Here is a 19,685-nt window from a genome sequence, read left to right on the forward strand (position 1 = left end):
TTTGGATGCTGGGTGTGGACCTATGCACCACTTATCAGGCCATGCTGTGGTAGCATCCTATGTCTAGCAACTAGAATGACCTACAACTAGGATATACAACTATGTACTGGGGCTTTGGGGAAAAAAAAGAGGAAGATTGGCAACAGATGTTAGCTCAGGGCCAATCTCCTCAAAAAAACAAGTCCTAAAAGTAGAGCTATAATATGAAAATTGGGCTTATCTTATGACTTAGATGATCAGCCACTAGTTTCTTGGTAGTCTTGTCCTGTAAGACTTTACACTCACCAATCGGTATTAGCGGGCACATCTGAAACCAACGTTTTTGAAACACATCAAATATAGTAAAATATAGTACACATCAAATCATATTCCAAATGAGTATAGACAGTTACACCTTCTTTTGTCTTGGGAGGAAGATTGGCCCTGAGCTAACATCTGTGCCAATCTTTCTCTGCTTTATGTGGGACGCCACCACAGCGTGGCTGGATGAGTGGTGCTAGGTCCGTGGCCCTGATCTGAACCTGGGAACCCCGGCCACTGAAGCGGAGCGTGCAAACTTAACTACTACACCCCCAGCCGGCCCCCGGTTATACCCTTTTAGATTTTACTTTTTTCTTTCAATGTCATAGATGGTTGAAATAGAAACCTCTCTTCTTTTTGATCTGTACTTTGTCTTTCCCCTCATTCATTCAGTCAACACCCATTTCTTGGGCCCCTACTATGAGCAGAATGAAACTAAGATTGCCACCATCTAAACTGATTGACAGGCCTCTTTACTTTTTATGTCATGTTCATACTAACCTGGGATTTTGACAGAAGAAGATAAGTATGACTCCTCCTTCAGTTTAAGGCATATGTTTCCAGAAGGTCTCTGCTCATATGAAAACATGTTTCCTAAGCGAAACATTTTGAGGATGATAATAGGAAAATTCTAAGTCAAATACCTCTTAAGTAAAGCAGAATATTTCTCTTTCTCTGAGATCCTTGTTAAATGCAACTATACTCTGTTTTAGTAAAGCAGTTTTGAATTAGGAGCATTGAGAGCAATAATCGCTATGATGATGTGAGAATGTAAACAGCATATTAATATGAATCCGCTAAGTTCACTTATTGTCCCCATAGAAAGCAGTACAGGATCTTGAAAAACTGGACAGAACTTATGGGCCAGAGGGCTAGGAAAAGTCCCGAATGTATGTGTGCACCCTGAAGAGGACAAGACCGGGAGCGCATGATGGTGGAGGCCTCAGTTGGCCTGAGGACAGCAAGGAAACACGAGGTGCCTTGGGATTGGCATGAAAATGTGAAGGGATTTCTGAAGAAGAGAGGTGGGCTGATGCTCCGACAAGCTAACATTTCATGGTTTTCATTAGTACAGTCCCTTCTACTCCCACCCACATCGCAGTCTTCAGTAGACTGCTCTCTATCCAACAGAAGATAGTAAGCAAGTTATTGTTAAAAAACAAATCTCATATTGTAATTAAATCATTCCTCTAATGTGGCTAGAAAGCTCTTCTGAAGACCTGGCCACCAGGTGGGCTATCCCAGCAAAAGAACTATACATATTTTATTCCACCCCACAAAATTCAAAATCTTTTTTGAAAAAGAAATCTGTTATTCAAGGCACTTAATACTTCCTGGATAAATGATCACAGGCTTTCATCCATTATTCAATTTTATATTTACCAATTTTCTCAAAATGCAGGAAAAGTGACAGTTTTACTCTCTGATAATTGGCCTATTTAGACTTATGTTTATCTCAATGACTAGAATGCATATCCATGTGTGACAGTTTGATTTTCACTTTTCCTAGAATATTATTTTTCTCTAATGGTTCATATCAAATACTTTTTATAGATTCTGTTCCCTGAGTTTCGTCAATATAAACTCAGAATGTTGCCAGAATGCTTAAAGCCATATCCCTAAAAGACTTGTGAATTATGCTGCTTGCAACCATCAATACCCTGTTTCAAAATTATATGACCATTTCTGATAGATTCATAGTACTCTCAGAAATCTAACTCTCTTTGCTAGAACATGTAAACTCAATAAGAGGTATGAAATACAAGAGATTTAAATCAATTCAGATCAACAACCATCGTGGCAATCTTAGAAAATTAAATTATGATGGCACTGGATTTCTAATTATACAACACACCCTTCTTAGCAAAGATAATACTATTTAACTGTGTCAGTAAATAAAATATCAAGTATTTCTTCATCTAAAATTTCTGTCGACTCCCCCAGCATCACGCACACCTACTCTGTAGCTCCCATACAGCTGGAAACAGGCACTTAACTGTACGGTTTTTGGCAGATTCTGTGTCCCTCACTGAAGGCACTTCTGTGAGGGCAGGGCCATTTCTACAAAAATCACCATTGAATTACTAGGTCCTATAGTACATAGTATACAATACATGCAGAAGGAAAGATCGAATATATAATTTAAGAAAACATCTTGAAAATATTTTTTTGTTTGTTTTTTAATAAAGAACAAAAGATTTTTCTGACCTCTGTGTTTTCCCCTACCTTACCCTAAAAAAATCTGGCGATGAATTGTTCCCTGTTAAAACATGTTGTTCTTCTGGTGATCAAAATATTCCCCCCAAATCCACATAATTCCTGAGGGAAAGCAGGAATTTTATGCTTCATTGTCAATATCAAAAAAACCTTTTTAATATATTCCTCTACTCAACAGAAATGGTCTGAACTTTTTACAGATCAGACCACCCTTTTTATTACGTTTATTACCTGCCAATACTGCAGTCTCTTACGGTCTCACCTGCTGTGCTCCTTTTCACTCATACTCCCTATCTCTTCCTTTGCTCTTTACCTGGCTAGCTGCTGTCCATCTTTCCCATCTCTTTCTCAACATCTTTTCTATCAGTTGCATACAGCACTATACTTTACCTGTCAGAGTAAGTAACACACTGAATCTAACTGTCTGGGTTTGCTTGTTCGTTTCCCACTGTGGCCATTTCTACAACACCATTGAATCATCAGTGTTTAACCCTAGTGCCAAGCACACTGGAGATGGATGATAAATATTTATCAAATAAACGATTGAATAAGATAATGAAGTAATGCCTGAATGAGCATATGAATTATTTATTTTTGTTGTCTTGTTTTGTTTTCCACTTCACCATTATGGCATTTTGTCTATGCAGAGAGAATACAGTTGGTGCTCAATAAAGAAAAGTTCCCTTTTTAAACTCCAATCAATAATACAATTTCTGGGTGTGAAAAAATTACACAACAAAATGTCTGTTTTATCTTGCATAAGCAAAATAAAGAGGACTACTTATCCAATCATTAGTTAAATTGAACATTTCAGCGACCTGGGCCTTTTTTTCATAATTAGGAAGCAGAATTTTAAAAGTGAGTAAATATATATATCCTGAGGGAGAGGGAAAAAAACGAATATATTTGATCCCTTTAATTTATATCATATTGCGTTCAATTAGGATGAGGAAGAAAAAGAAATTATTTTAAGAGCATTTTCTTGTACTATACGGGAAGATTTTAATCCTAATGCAGTGGCAGAGGCAATATGTGTTGATTACTAAACGAAGCTTAGTACGCTAAGCTAGAGCACTAATCTAGAGCCGGAAGAGCCCATCGCGGGTAATTCGCTAACATCAGAAAGGGAATGGGTGAAATGAGGGACTAGAATATGGTATATTTTCAGGTTCTTTCCAGCTCAAGACTTTCATGGTCTTTGTCTGTATGGTTGACAAAGATTTGCCTAAGCTTCAATGCTTGAGGAGATATATGCAACATTGTAGATGAATCGGGACTGGGAAAAGATATTCTTCTTCCCTTGGAAAATCTTACAGTCTAATTTTGGAGTCAGATTATTCACATCAAAAGATGCATTCCCTCCATCAAACATTTATTGGAAACCTACTTGGCGCCAGAAACCGTGGAAGGTGCACTTGCTATAAGATAGTATTCTGAAACACAGAAGCCTTTACAATTAAGGAGAGAAAGAACACACACATGTGGAAGTATTCTGAATTCTTTATGGGATATGACAGAACTATGTACAGTATTACTAAGATCTAAAAGTCTAGACGGTCAGTTCAATATAAGATACACTAAATGAAATTTGAATGGCAAGGGATAAACATGTATTCTTCAGTGCCCACTACATGTAATGTATAATTTTTAGTACTTTACATATACAAATGGATTAATCCTTTTGATAAGCTGTTACTTAAACACTACTTTGCAGAAAATCAAACAGACTCAGAAAACCTATTGCAAGGAGATCAGAGAGCAAGATAATGCCAGGATAAGAATTTGGGCCTGGGTCTCTTGGATCCCCAAAATGGAAATAAAATGGGGGATGCCTATTTTCAGAGGAGTGTATGGAAAAGTTGGAATTTATCATACATATTGAAAGAGGATTAGGATTTTTAAATTGAACTTTTATTTTAAGATAATTGTAGATTCTTAAGCAGCTGTTAAGAAATAACTAAAATAAATCTCATGTGCCCTCTACCCTGTTTTCCCCAATGGTAACATCTCGCACCCCTAGAGTACAATGTCATGACTAGATATCAACAATGATATAGCCGAAGTATAGACTATTTCCATCATGACAAGGATGTATCTTGTTGCCATTTCATAGCCACACTCACTCCTCTCTCATCACTCCTCAATCCCAGCAACCACTAATTTTGTCATTTCAATAATGTTATATAAATGGAATCATAGACTACATAGTTTTTTAAAATTGGAATTTTTCACTCAACATATTTCTCTGAAGATTCATCCAGATTATTGCATGAACCAAGGTTCATTCCTTTTCATTGCTGAGGAGTATCCCAAGGTATGGGTGTTATGGCTTAATTACTCACCCATAGAAGATTATCAATATTGTTTCCAAATTTTGGCATTGACAAATAAAACTAAAGATTGATGTATAGGTTTTGTGTTAATATAAGTTTTCATTTCTCTGAGAGAAATACCCGGAAGTGCATTTCTTGGTCACATGATAGTTGCTATTTGGGAACTTGCCAAACTGCTTTCCAGTGTGATTCTATCCTTTACATTCCTTTTAGCAATAGGTGGGTGATCCAGCAGCTCTGCATCCTCCCCAGCGTTGCTGTTGTTGCTATCTCTTATTTAGCCATATGGTAGGTGTGTGGTGATAGCTCACTGTGATTTTAATTTGCATTTCCCTGATAGCTAATATGTTGAACATCTTTTCATGTACTTATTTGCTGGAGACAAATCTCCTTAGTTTTCCTTCATCTGAGAATGTCCTGACATATCATTGTTGATATCTAGTCATGACATTGTTCTCTAGAGGTGCAAGATGTTACCATTGGGGAAAACAGGGTAGAGGGCACATGAGATTTATTTTAGTTATTTCTTACAACTGCTTTTGGATTGACAATTATTTTACAACTTGGATAATTGTGTGCTACTTCTTTCTGGCTTCCGTGGTTTCTGATGAGATATTCACTATTATTTGGATTTTTTTTTTCCCTATAGGTCAGGTGTAATTTTTTTCTTGATGCTGTCAAGATTATTTTTTCTTAATTTTCCATAAGGTTTGACTGATGTGTCTTGATGTGGATATCTTTGAGTTTATGCTGTTTGGGGTTTACTAAGCTTCTGGACTGTAGATTTGACCCTTTTCCTAAATTTGGAAAATTTTCACCCATTATTCCTTTGAGTGCTATTCAGCCCCAAACTATTTCTCCTCTCATACTGGCCACCAATGGCAAAACCATTTGCTCTTTTATCATCCCACAGGCCCCTACCTCAACCCCTGTTAGCAAAGGCTGTTTTTCTTCCAGCCCATTTCCATTCTATCACGCAGATTGAATAATTTCTATTGTTCTCTCTTCAAGGTCACTGATTCTTTCCTCTGTCCCCTCCATTCATATACTTTTTAAAATTTTAGTTACTGAGTTTTTCAGTTCTAACTTTTCCATTTGTTTTTTCTTTGTATTTTCTATTTCTCGGCTGAGAATGTCTATTTCTTTACAGAAAATTCCTATTTTTTTCATTTGTTTCAAGGGTGTTTGCAATCGCTCATTAAAGCATTTTTATCATGGCCACTTCAAAATCTTTCACAGGTAATTAAAACATCTCTGTCATCTATAGGCGGTCTTCTTTCATTCACTTTTAAGATATTTTGGTTCTTAATATAAGTAATGTTCAATTGTATCCTGGATATTTTGGATAGTATGGGACTCTAGACCTTATCTAAACATTCTGTTTTAGATGACTTCCTTTGACACTGCTCTGAAAGGTGAAGGGGCATCATTGTATTATTACTTCCAGGTGAAGGTGGGAGTCCAGCTTCCCCACTAGACTGCCATTGATATCTGATTGAGGGTGCTCCTTGTTATTGCTGAGTAAGGATGGGAGTTCCAACTACCCACTAGACTTCCCCAGCTGAGAGAGGGTAGAGGTGCAAGTACAGGCTCCGTACCTGATTTCCACTGACTCCATCAGGGTCTAGGGGCCTCATTACTGACAGAGGTGAAAGTCCTGGCTCCAATTCAGCCTTCCCTGCCCCCACTTCAGTAGGGAGGATTGGATGCCTCCTTTGTAGACTGGAAAGGCTGGAAGTCTAGGCTCCCTACACAGCTTTGTGAGCGGGGGTTGAGGTGGGGCACCATTGTTTTCTGTGATAGTTGGCTGAATTAGAGCAGTTTTCTGTCTTGCTAAGCTGACCAGTCCCCAGTCCTTCAGCTAGAGAAAGCCATCTTTTGCTGTATTGCTTTGTTTTTTGTTTTTCATCTGGGCCTGTTGGTGTTTACAGGTTGCTGGCTTTTTCAGCTTCAATTCTGGGATATATGCAGCAAAAAGAAAACCTGGAAAACTCACTACCATGTCATTTCTTAAATCTCAAGTTACCTATGTGGTATGCCTCTTCTCTTCAACTTTGAGATTCTTTTTATGTTTGCTTTATATATAATGCTCAGAGTTCTTAGTTGTACTTATTGGGTTAAGCAGGGGAAAGTATGTCCAGTCCACCTTCCCAAACTGCAAAAGGAACAGGATGAAATGTGTGGACAGGTGAGAAGAGAAAAGAACAAACCACAAATAAGAAATACGAAATCAAAATTCCTAAAAATTTGAAACTGAAATGTTGATGATATATTTTTCGGAATAATGCAAGATAAAATAATTAGTTTCTCTTAGGAAATGTTCATTCCAAAAATTTTGGTGTAAAAAATGTAGAAGGAGTGTTTCCTGATGATGGGTTTGCTTTCAAGCAGCAGCCACATTGTGGAAAGAAGCAATGATTCCCTGACTCAAAATGCCAGTTGATTTCCATTCTAAACAAACTTCTCATTCCCGGGTCAAGGGACTTTGATCTTAAATACGGAGTAAAGATCAAATGTATCCTTTAGGCATATGTGTATATGCATATATTGAGATATATTCATTTATCAAGTGACTTTGTGTTCAGAGAATCCACCTCATTACACATTACCAAGAAGAGCCAGTTACTTAAATATTCTGGAGCCTTTTTGTCGGGGCTGCACTTTCCACTTCTCTGACCAATCTGATTTCCAAAATAGAAAGATCACCATCAAACTACTTCTGAAAGAGATTGGGAGGATTAAGAAATAAGTAGGACACCCTCGTCAAGAGAAAATAATACTATTATCAGATTGGTAGACGTTAGTAACAGACAATTTAAAAAAGTTCTCCACCATACCTGGGGATGATCAGTGGTTAAAAAATGTGATGCTTGATATTAAAATACTATTTTTTTCCCTAATTCAAACAATATTCTTTGAAAATCCATCCTGTTTCTGGAGTCACTGCTTTGTAAACTCACAAGATGACGATAGACTAAGTTAGCAATGTTAGAAACCGATTGTGGCAGCATTTGGTTTCTGGATTTGAACCTCATTAGCTGGGTGGTGTTTGGTAAGTTAAGATGACTTGCTTAACAGTCTGAGCCTGAGGGTGTACCTCTGAGAAACTGGAACTAAATGAGAACGTTAGTAAAAAATTATTTCAACAACGTTTGAGGGGCTGGCCCCACGGCTGAGTGGTTAAAGTTCTGCGTGTTCCACTTTGGCGGCCTGGGTGCACAGGTTTGGATCCCAGATGCAGACCTACTCCACTCACCAGCCACGCTGTGGGAGCATCCACATAGAAAGTAGAGGAATATTGGCACAAATGTTAGCTCAGGGCTAATCTTCCTCAAGCGAAAACAGAGGAGGACTAGCAATGGATGTTAGCTTGGGGTGAATCTTCCTCACACACATAAAAATAAAATAAAATAAAAAATAATGCTTGAGGTTATTTTGTAACCTTGAGCAAGATAAGTTCTCTAAGGCCAAGTTTCCTTTAATATGGGTAAGAATACGTAGATCATAAGGGTGTCAAAATATTAAATGAGATCTTATATTTCAATGGCCCAACACTATGTGTGTGATGTTCTCAGTGAATGATAGCTATTATAATCAACATTATATCAAGAAAAATCGGCAAATTACTAGAAAATGTATGTTTAGACCAATAAAACACATATTAAAATGACAGTTTTTGTATTAGCTAGGCAAATATTAAAAATAATAATGTCTACCATTGCCTCTAGAAGTAAAACGAGCATGTTTATACACTGCAGGCGAGTTAGAATATAAATTGAAACAATTTTTCTAATGGACAATTTGGCAATGTGTATAAAAGCTTCTAAAAATAAAAATTATCTTGACCAAGCCATACCATTTCTAGGAATTTACCCAAGCCATTTTTAAATGTCCAAAGATGTATGCACACATGCAACTTACTGCAATGTCGATTATAGAGCTAACAATAAAAATAAACAGACTTTAAAAAATAGGTTACATTTTTAATTAAACTAGGGTACAATCACACAATGAGTTTTATGGTTCAACATCCACAAATCAATCAATGTGATACACCACATTAACAAAATGAAAGATAAAATTCATGTAATTATCTCAATAGATGCAGAGAAAGCATTTGACAAAATTTGACATCCATTTATGATAAAAACTCTCAATAAAGTGGGTATGGAAGAAATGTACCTCAGTACAATAAAGGCCATATATAACAAGCCCACAGCTAACATCATACTCAAGGATGAAATGCTAAAAGCTTTTCCTCTAAGATCAGGAACAAGACAAGGATGCCGACTCTCACCACTTTTATTCGTCAGTATGGAAGTCTTAGCCAGAGCAATTGGACAGGAAAAATAAATAAAAAGCTTCCAAATTGGAAAGGAAGAAGTAAAACTGTCACTCTGTGCATATGACATGATATTACGTATAGAAAACCCTAAAGACCCCACCAAAAAACTGTTAGAACTAATAAATGAACAAATGAATTGTTGCAGGATACAAAATCCATAAACAAAAATATGTTGCAGTTCTATACACTAATAATGAGCTATCAGAAAGAGAAATAGAGAAAACAATCCCATTGACAATTGCACGACAAAGAGTAAAATGCTGAGGAATAAATAAATAACCAAAGAGGTGAAAGACCTATATACTGAAAACTACAAGACATTAAGGAAAGAAATTCAAGAATAGACAAATAACTGGAAAGGTATTCTGTGCTCATGGATTGGAAGAATTAATTTTGTTAAAATGTCCATACTACCCTGTAGAAATCAATCTACAGATTGAATGCAAGCGCTATCAAAATTCCAACGGCATTTTTCACAGAAAGAGAATAAACAATCTTAAGGTTTGTATGCAACCACAAAAGATCCCAAACAGGCAAAGCAATATTGCGAAAAAGAACAAAGCTGGAGGCATCATGCTCCCTGATTTCAAACTCTATTACAAAGCTATAGTTAACAAGACAGCATGATACTGGCATAAAAACAGACATATATCAATGGAACAAAGTAGAGAGCCCAGAAATAAACCCAGGCATATATGGTCAATTAAATTAAAACAAAGGATAGGAAAGGGCAGTCTCTTCAATAAATGGTGTTGAGAAAACTGGGCAGCCACACACAAAAGAATGAAACTGAACAACTGTCTTACACCATACACAAAAATTAACTCAAAATGAATTAAAAACTTGAACATAAGACCTGAAACCATAAAGCTCCTAGAAGAAAACGTAGGTGGTAAGCTTCCTGACATAGGTCTTGGCAATAAGTTTTTGAATATTACACCAAAAGAAAAAGCAACAAAAGCAAAAATAAACAAGTGGGCATACATGAAACAAAAAGGTTCTGCACAGCAAAGGGAACCATCAACAAAATAAAAAGGCAAACTACTGAATGGGAGAAAATATTTGCAAATCATCTATCTGATGAGAGGTTAACATCCAAAATATATAAAGAACGTATACCACTCAGTAGCAAAAAAAATAACAATCTAATTAAAAAATGGGCAGAAGATCTGAATAGACAATTTTCTGAAGATGACATACAGATGGCCAAAAGGTACATGAAAAAGTGTTCCACATCACTAATCATCAGGGAAATGCAAATCAAAGCCCAGATGAAATATCACCTCACACCTGCTAGCACAGCTATTATCAAAAAGCTAAGAAATAACAAGTGTTGATGAGAATGTGGAGGAAAGAGAACCCTTGTGCACTGTGACTGGGAATGTAAATTGGTGCAGCCACCGTGAAAAGCAGTATGGAAGTTTTTCAAAAAATTTAAAATAGAACTACCATATTATGCAGCAATTCCACTTCTGGGTATTTATCTGAAGAAAGCAAAAACACTAACTCAAAAAGATATATGTACCCCATATTCATTGCAGCACTATTGACAATAGGTAAGATATTGAAAACAACCTGTGTCCATCAATAGATGAATCAATAAGGAAATTGTGTCAGATATATATACACACACACACACAAACATATATATATATGTACAAATAGAACATATATGCAATGGAATATTATTCAGCCAATAAAAGAATGAATTTTCACCATTTGCAACAACATGGATTGACTTTGAGAGCATTATGCTAAATGAAATAAGTCCGACAGAGAAAGACAAATATCAAATATCGTATGAACTCTTTTATATGTGTAATCTGAAAAAAAAACAAACCAAGCTCATAGATACAGAGAACAGATTGGTGGTTGCCAGAGGCAGAGAATGGAAGAAATGTATGAAGGGGGAAATAAACTGAGTTATTAAAAAAAGTTATGATATGATTTTAAGACCTAAACATAGCCAGTGTACGAAATAAAATAATACCAACAGAGAGTGGTCATTTGTTTTCTTTTCCAAGGAAAAGAGGTAGTTTCTATCCTAATTTAAAATTTAAATGCACATATATATACTCACATACACAACACACACACACAAACACAGGCTCATTGTATCTATATCTGTCCAATATTTGTTTTCTTTTGCATAACAACTTCTGTCTGCAGTCATTCAATTGACTATACCATTCAAGTGGACATAGTAAAAGAAACAGCCAATTCATGTCTATATTTGCTTTCAGCTTTCAGAGCTTCCTTAAGAATTTTAAAATCCTAAAATCATGTGTCATAGTACTTGAATGTCTTGTGAGAGATTGTCTTTAGGTGGGTCAAAGGTTTGTATCCTAATTTAAGGAAAACAATTGAGCTGTGTAGATATTAAATAGCTTACTCAAGGCCACATAACCAATAAATGAGTCTCAGAACTTTTTATTAAATCAAACTTAAAAAGTAACACATCAGAGATCCTATACTGCTATGGCTTCCGATGCATCCTGGAAATGAAGATATGAAGACAATATAATATACAGGCTTAAGTGCCTTCCTCTGTTTTTGTCTCTAACTGCTAAATAAGTTTTTATACATGTTGTGCAAGGCTTGATCAAAGATGCTTCCCAGACCTCAGAGCCAAGAAAAAGTGGTACTTATCCTGATGGTTTGATTCCTCTTAGAAAACAAAAGATACAAAAGCCATCATTTTTTTCTTTTTGACTTAACTGCTAGCAAGAGTTGTTTTTAACAGTTCAGTCTTTCTTATTATGGATCTCTCCATATGTCCTTCCTCACCCCAGCATCCCTTACATGACTCATAGAAGAGGTGGCAAGGGATGGCATTGATGCAATCAGGAACAACACAGGAAGAGCTAGTTCTGAGGAGCTTAGGTAATTCATGACACTAAAGCACTCTGCCAGGGGCAATTTTTCCCTTGCAGTATGTAATCTTTTCAAAAAGTCTGTGTGATAACTATTATTATTCTTATTTTCATTATTTCAATCTGTAAACTGAGACTCAGAGAGGCTTAAGGAGTTGACTAGAACACAGTAATCAGTAGTGATGCAGCTGCTTCTGGCTTCAAAATCTATGCATTTTCCATCACACTATGTTCATCTGATATAAAATATGCTGTGTTCTGAGTTCAATCTTTACAGAGTTTTCTAAGGAAGAAACCATCAAATACAAATCACTTTACTCCCAGCCTATATTTTCACTAACATTTCCATTTCCTGAATTGTTCCTACACATTTGTATTCAAGACATCTTCCAGAATTACCTGTTACAAAATAAATAATTTATGATCTCCCACATTTAATGCACTAACACAATTTCCTATGAAGTGCCAATAACTCAATTCCCCGCTCCTGTCTCTAAAGATGATAATTCCTCCTTTATCAACAAGACAGAGGAAACAGAGTTTAAAATCTGTGAAAATCAATTTGTCATTGGTGGTAACAGGAGTGGAAAATAAATGTTTGCACTATTTTACTTGGCATAACTGAGAAATGAATTAGCTATAATGCAGTGAGGTTACCCTGCCTGTTGCTAGCTGCCAATGGCCGTGTTAATTCCGCCAGAGGCTACACGTGGCACATCTTGTATGTCATTGGTCCTGATGATATATTACATCAGATCCAGCAGCTGACTGAATGCTTCATAAGTATTTACTCACAGTAAGATTTGTAATGGGCCAAAGTGGTTTTTCAGTCAAATATTTTGTCTTTATAATATTCAGATAATTCAGATCTAGTGATGAGCCAATATCATTCCATAGTTTTAAAAAGTAACTACAGATGCCTCAGTTATACTTCTTAGAATACTAGATCATTTAATAATTGTTAGATCTGTTTTGGTATGACACTCTTTATCCAATATCTTACCTCTGCTCTTAACTCATAGATCACTCTATCCTTGTTTTGAGATTTCAATCCTTCCTTTACATCTTCTGGTATTTCTTCCATTTCATTTTCATGTTGACCATGAGGAATGTTAAGCTGAAAAAAAAGTAAAATTATAATCACCTGATGCTACAAGGGTCAGTTCCACGATAATCCACACTAGTCTTTCATTTTGCTTTTAGTTATTTTTTTTTCTATGCAGATTCTGGCAAGTTTTGTTGTTGCTATTGTAATTATTGTGGGTGAGCCATTTATATTTATACTTGTAGCCGAAAAACCCTAAGTTGTTAGGAAACAAATCAGAAAATCCCCATAAATCCAATTCGTTATTGAAAATTGGGCAAAACTCAGTTACTTCCACAGACTCCTGGTAACTGACCAAGTGGATTCTAAACTAATCCAATTAACTCTGATCTTTCAGCCTTGAATATTAGTACCACAGTACTCTACTTATGTCTATTTTTTATGAAGCACAATGAGTTTATAGATTCTAGCAGAGACAAACTTGGGCAATGGAACGACAAATCTATATGATGCTAGAGCTGGAAAAATATGTGGAGAACATCTCCAAAAGATGCCAATAAGTTGCCATAGTTTCGAAACTACTGCCAAAAAAATAAACAAACTCTAGTACATCCAGACAATGGAGTATCATTCAGTGCTAAAAAGAAATAAATTATCAAGCCATGAAAAGACATGGAGGAACCTTAAATGCATAATACTAAATGAAAGAAGTCAATCTGAAAAGGCTACATACTGTATGATTCCAACAATGTGACATTCCGGAAAAGGGCACAACACTATAGAGATAACAAAGAATCAGTGGTTTACAGGGGTTGAGGGAAAGAAGGGATGAATGGGTGGAGCACAGAGGATTTTTAGGGCAGTGAAACTACTCTGTATGACACTCTAGTGGTGGATGCATGTCATTACACATTTGTCTAAATCCATAGAATGTACAACACCAAGAGTGAGCCCCAATGTAAACTATGGACTTCGGGTGATGATGATGTGTCAATGCAGGTCCATCAATTGTAACAAACATACCACTGTGGTGGAGGACCTTGATAATGGGGGAGGCTATACATCAGTGATGGCAGGAGGCATATGGAAAATCTATGTACCTTTCATTTAATTTTGCTGTGAACCTAAAACTGCTCTGAAAAATAAAGTCTATAAAGAGAAACATAGGACAATGCAAAAAAATCCTATAAATGCAAACAGTGGTTTTCCTCCAGAGCTGTTCTTATAATTAGAAATTTTCAGCAGAAGCATGAAATTTGATAGATATAGAAAACATGTAGACACATACACCTATGCTATTTTGTTTTATTAACTTATATTTTTCCCTAAAATATGTAGGTAAATGTTTCCAGAATTTATTTTATATAATTTATGTGTAATCCTGCAATAAATTAGAATATAAAAACTAACATTGCACAACCTATTTAAAATTAAAAAATAATATTAATCATAATGTTATTGTTAATAGTAGTATTAAGCATGTGCTAGTCTCCAGGAACTGGACTTGATATACATTTCCCTAGTTAATGCTAACAGTAATCCTACATGTTGATAGGTATTATTATCACTCCTACTTTAAAGAAGAGTAAAATATTTTTCTTAGGCTTAAGCAGCTTTCCCAAATTCACAAAGTTAATAACTGAAGGAAGAAAATTTTAAGAATGTTCTTGCCAAATTCTTTACATGAGTTCTTAATAATAAAGCAAGACTGCATCTATAATTATAAAACCAAAAGCCATGGTAATAATCTTCAGAAAGGCAATAAGATCATAGAAATAGACAACATAGGGAGAATAACAGAAGATACCATAGCCCCAGCATACCAGAAACGGACTACAGTGGAGCTAGGAGCTGATTCGCCAACTACAGAAAGGCTCCATGTTCAGAGTTGGTAACATGGAGGCACACATGGATGGCAAGAATGGAATAGGACCTATGCCACTGAGTTCATTGAAAGCCTGTCTAGGCATGGTTCACCCACTTTCATATGAGTTAAATAGACAGTGCAGTGTGGCATTAATCTGTGGCCAAAATGAAATTTTTAAAAAGTCACTTTGCTATAGAAAATAACAAATTGCAAGAATAATATGATAACAACAGGTTTTGTTTTGGGTTCACCAAAGCAAAATCCAACTCATTCTGGTAATTGAATACCCCCAGCTTAACTTTGGAAATATTGGTCATGAATTCTCAGGGAACTAGGTCAATCAATAAATCTTTCCATTGTTAACAGAACTTTCAATCGAGCCTACACTGAAAGGAAGGAAGAGGCAGGAAAACAAATTTTCATATACAACAGTGAAGGGAATTCACACCAATTACCAAAAATAATTCATTTTCATTCATCATTGTGAGTGGGAAATTGAGGATCTGTGGACATATGAAGAACCAAAAAATGAAAATAAATGGCTAAGATTAAGAAGCTACATGTTTGATAGAAAACAAACAAACAAAAAGCAGAAAAATGGTATGATTTAAGGTATGAAAGAATGTTATTTCAAAAAAAACACAACTATCTTCAGGAAAAAACAAATATATCTTGCATTCATAAACTAAGGAAAGAGCAGTTTCAAAATTTTAAAGAATAATAAAGGATGATCCTTTGGGAAACTTAAAAAACTGTCTAGTCATTCTTCCTTTAGAAATATTTACTAGAAAAGTTGGAAGACAGCCTTGAATGTCAGAGTGTCCCAAAGCTCAGTCCTGTACCTGCTCTCTGTGTATTCTCTCCTTTGGACAGCTCCTGTGTACACATGGCATTGCATACTGATCAAAATGCTGATCATCTCCAAAAGTCTAGTTCCATCCTCAGGTTCTCCCCTACACTCTGGAACCATGTTCCAATTTCCTACTTATCACGTCTATAGGCATCCAAAACTTAACACATCAGAAAGACAAAGTAGGCACTTGTTCCTCAAATCTGTTTCTCTGTCAATCTCTGCCGTCTCAATAAATATCCACTCCATCCTTCCATTTGATCAGCCCAAAAATAATGGATTTATTCTTACCCCCCCTTTCTCTGACATGCCACATCCAAACTGAAAACCAAATCAACTCAACTAAGCATTCAAAATACATAGTAAATTCAACCACTTCACACTACCTACACCACTAGTACGTTGATCAAAAACTGCTATGGTCTCTCACTTTTGTTAATTAATAGCTGCCAGACACTCTGTTTCTCCAAGTGGCTCCATACTCTCTTTCTCAAAACAGCAATTAAATAATGCTCTTTAAAAAGTAATTCAGATCATCCGACTCTGCTTCAGATCATCTAAACCTTTCCAGTGGCTTCTCAATCTCTTCAGAGTATAAGTCAAAGTCCTTGTTATCTGCTTGGTCCTGTTACCCCTCAGTTCTCACCTCCTACTCTTATCTCTTATTCTACTCCAGCTGCTCTGGCCTGCCCACTGTTCCTACATACTCCAGGAAGGCAAGAGCAAAAGAGGTAATAAAAACAATAAATGAAATATTGTCCAGCTGAAGCAAGTCAAACAATATATCAGGAAAAAAATTGATGAAAAGATTAATTACTGATGAACAGAAACAACTATTCTCCCTCTTATAAAAGTTTGAGTTATTTAGACCATTTTAAACTTATACTTTGGTCTCAAAATTACCTTAATTTTGCCACTTACCTCTTCAACTTTATGTTGAGATGAATGGATTTGTAACTAAAATCTATTTAGCAGATGTAAAGTTGAAAGCTGTGGACATGTAGATACTAAAGATTATTAATTTAGCAGAATTATAAATGTCATCCACAAATGATGTATCACATTAGTTAAATTGAAAGTGCCAGAAATAGGAGGTATCTGATGATGTGAATGAGTCAGCATTAGAAAGCATTTTCCAAGTTCGTGTTCTTTTATTTAATATTTATTTAAGTGTCATCCCTTGTAAGACTTTTTTTCTGAAATTGCACCATAATATAATTCCAAAATTCCTCCTTCCATACCGCAGTATTTGTGAAAGGTTAAACCAGGCAACTTGTCATATCTCTGACTTCAGAAATATCTGCCATAATTTGCTTCTGGAAAATTAGCAACACTATATGTAAATATTTATTCTTCTACATTCAGATTAGTATGGAGTGGAAAATCTTTCTGAAGATGTCTAGAAAATAAAAATATTGTGTAACTTATAAATAAAAGTATTTTCTTATTCAGATAATGTAGGAAAAGAAAAGCTTATTTCAAAAAGGGCACAAAATAGAATCTAACATCCCCTGTTATGTTAATTTTGCCTCACATTTCATCCTTCAAAACAATCGAAAATGACTAAGTGGTTAACACTGATTCCAAAGATCTGGTCCTTGTGAAATATTGTGTTAAATATTTATGTTAATATTATTAACAATGCAGCATAATTCAAACTCTCCTGAACACCAAACCGACCGTTTCTCCCATAACTCTCAGCAAATGATCTTGCGGCTTCCTTCATGGAGAAATAGAAGCTTCGCATGGAAAAGATCTTCAACTTCTCTTAACAAAATCTACAAATCTGCATGCATCTACACAAATCTTTCCTCTTTCCTCTTGTTAAACAACTTAAATATCCTTCCTACAGTGAAAGGCTAATCATTCCATTTTTTCACAGGATTTGGTACCTTCGGCACTTGGTAAACTCATTCTAAGAATTGTACCACTCCTATATGTTCAAGATCTCTTGGCTTCTCCCCCATCAACATTTAATTGCTCAATACTTTCCATTTGGGTTGAAGAAGAAGATGTGAGAGATCAAGGGTAGAAGATCTTCCTTTTTTCCAGTCCTGGAGCTTCCATTCCAGCTCTTTGTTGCTTATATTCACCTTTTTCACAGGCTCCTCTCTCACTCATTCCTCCACTGGCTTCTGCTACCTCCATTTCCAGTACTTTCCAATATATTGTCTTGACTTGAATCCTTAGCAGAATTTCACATTGCTGCCAAAGTCCTTGTTCAAACACTCTCTTCATCTGGCTTATGGAAAGAAAGGCTTTCCTGACCCCATCCTTCCCAACCATTCTGACTTCTGTGCAGTTTCCCCTTCTTTAGCTGGTGCTAATCCTCCAAGCCCTCTTTTGTTTCGTTCAATACACCAATACTTAGGTATGATTCCATTTACCCCCATGGTTTCAGCCATTGTCTCACTGCTCACTGTTCAAATTTCTTTTCTGCACTCATAAATCCAAAATCCTACCAAACATTTGCACCTCAAACTCAACACGTTCAGAACTGAATTCATTGTCTTTTCTCCTGAAGTTTCTCTTCCTCATGATGAATGCTGACCCAATAGGCAAGGTCAGAAATCTATAATTTCTTCTCTCTAACCTCTCTAGCATTCCCACATGTTTATAATACTCAATCACCAAGCATCTCAACTTCTTTCACTTGTATATTTCTCAACTCTCTATATCTCTTCACATCCTCCACCAAGCTTGGGACACCTGATATTTTTTTCTGGATTATCATGACAGACTCATAACAGTTTCCTCATCACCATACCCCCCAAATCCCTTCTTCACACTGAAGTTTGAGTCATTTTTTTCATTATAATCTAATTGTCCCTGGTCAACACACTTCAATAATGTCCCTTCCCATTGCCTTCATGTTTATGCATACACTTATAATTTGACTCATGGAATAAGTCTTGAATATCAATTAGTTCAGAGTATATGACCAAGAATTTAACAGTTAGGCAGGTTCTAGTAGCAATACCGTGTTCCTATGAAAGTTGAGGAATGTAAGAAGGAAATGTGCCCAAACAGAAGACCACTCACATACGGTGGATCCAGGGATAGCTAATAAGGTTAAGACTCCAAATAATCTGAATTAACTCTGAGTGCACAGAGAAGCCTCCAAAATTTCATGCCTTATATCATAGCTCCAAAAATTTTAGCCAAAATTTTTTAAACTTTCCTTCCTTAACCTTAAAGAATGGTAATAAAGACAGTAAAGAATGTTTAACTATGATAAATGGAAATTTTATTATAATCTTCAAGTCAAAATAAGAACACTAAATACCTTATCTTAGTGATCTTTAAACTATTTTGCTCTCATGCTGATGTTTCCTTTACATTTGTAAAATTTGTCTTAAAATAGTCAGTTACATTCAAAAGATGAAATTTCTGGTGAATTTTAAATGTTGATACTTTAAATAAAATAGTTGTATCACACTTTACTGTATGCAATGATATATAAAAACTATGTAAATTTAATATTCACCATCATATATTCAAAATAATTTGTATTTTTAATTTTATTTCTTGAAGTTTTATTCCTATTCCATCTCCTCCAGATCATCATATTGTAACATATGTTTATACTTGAAAATGTCTTTTACTCTGCAATATTCAATAAAATATGGATATAAAATATGTACGTATATATTACGGCTTAAAGCTCCCAATGTTGAAAAGTTTCTTTTGGATTGAGTTATCCTAACAATTATTACAGGTACATGGTTGCTTAAAAATAAGATAAGATAGCACATACTGTGATAAGTAATTATTAAATATAAACTAATCATTTACTGGAAATGTATTTCTTAATGAGATGGATAGATACATTTTTTCAATTAGTTTGTGTATTCA

The 19,685-nt window shown here is 35.6% G+C and overlaps 1 protein-coding gene across 7 annotated transcripts in view; it reads right to left on the reverse strand.

Annotated features, from left to right (window-relative positions):
* The window catches only part of CCDC102B (coiled-coil domain containing 102B), a 286,189-nt gene that overhangs the window by 187,975 nt on the left and 78,529 nt on the right, over positions 1–19,685 (reverse strand). For 6 of the 7 annotated variants that reach the window (XM_070512879.1, XM_014865138.3, XM_070512882.1 and 3 more), the window contains one exon: positions 13,072–13,185. The exons of the other annotated variant lie outside the window; for it this stretch is intronic. In XM_070512879.1, coding sequence (XP_070368980.1) covers positions 13,072–13,185 — 114 coding nt within the window. The remainder of the gene's footprint in view (positions 1–13,071; positions 13,186–19,685) is intronic. 7 annotated transcript variants of the gene reach the window in all.

Source organism: Equus asinus, chromosome 7 (assembly GCF_041296235.1).
Source record: "Equus asinus isolate D_3611 breed Donkey chromosome 7, EquAss-T2T_v2, whole genome shotgun sequence".
Taxonomy (NCBI): Eukaryota; Metazoa; Chordata; class Mammalia; order Perissodactyla; family Equidae; genus Equus; species Equus asinus.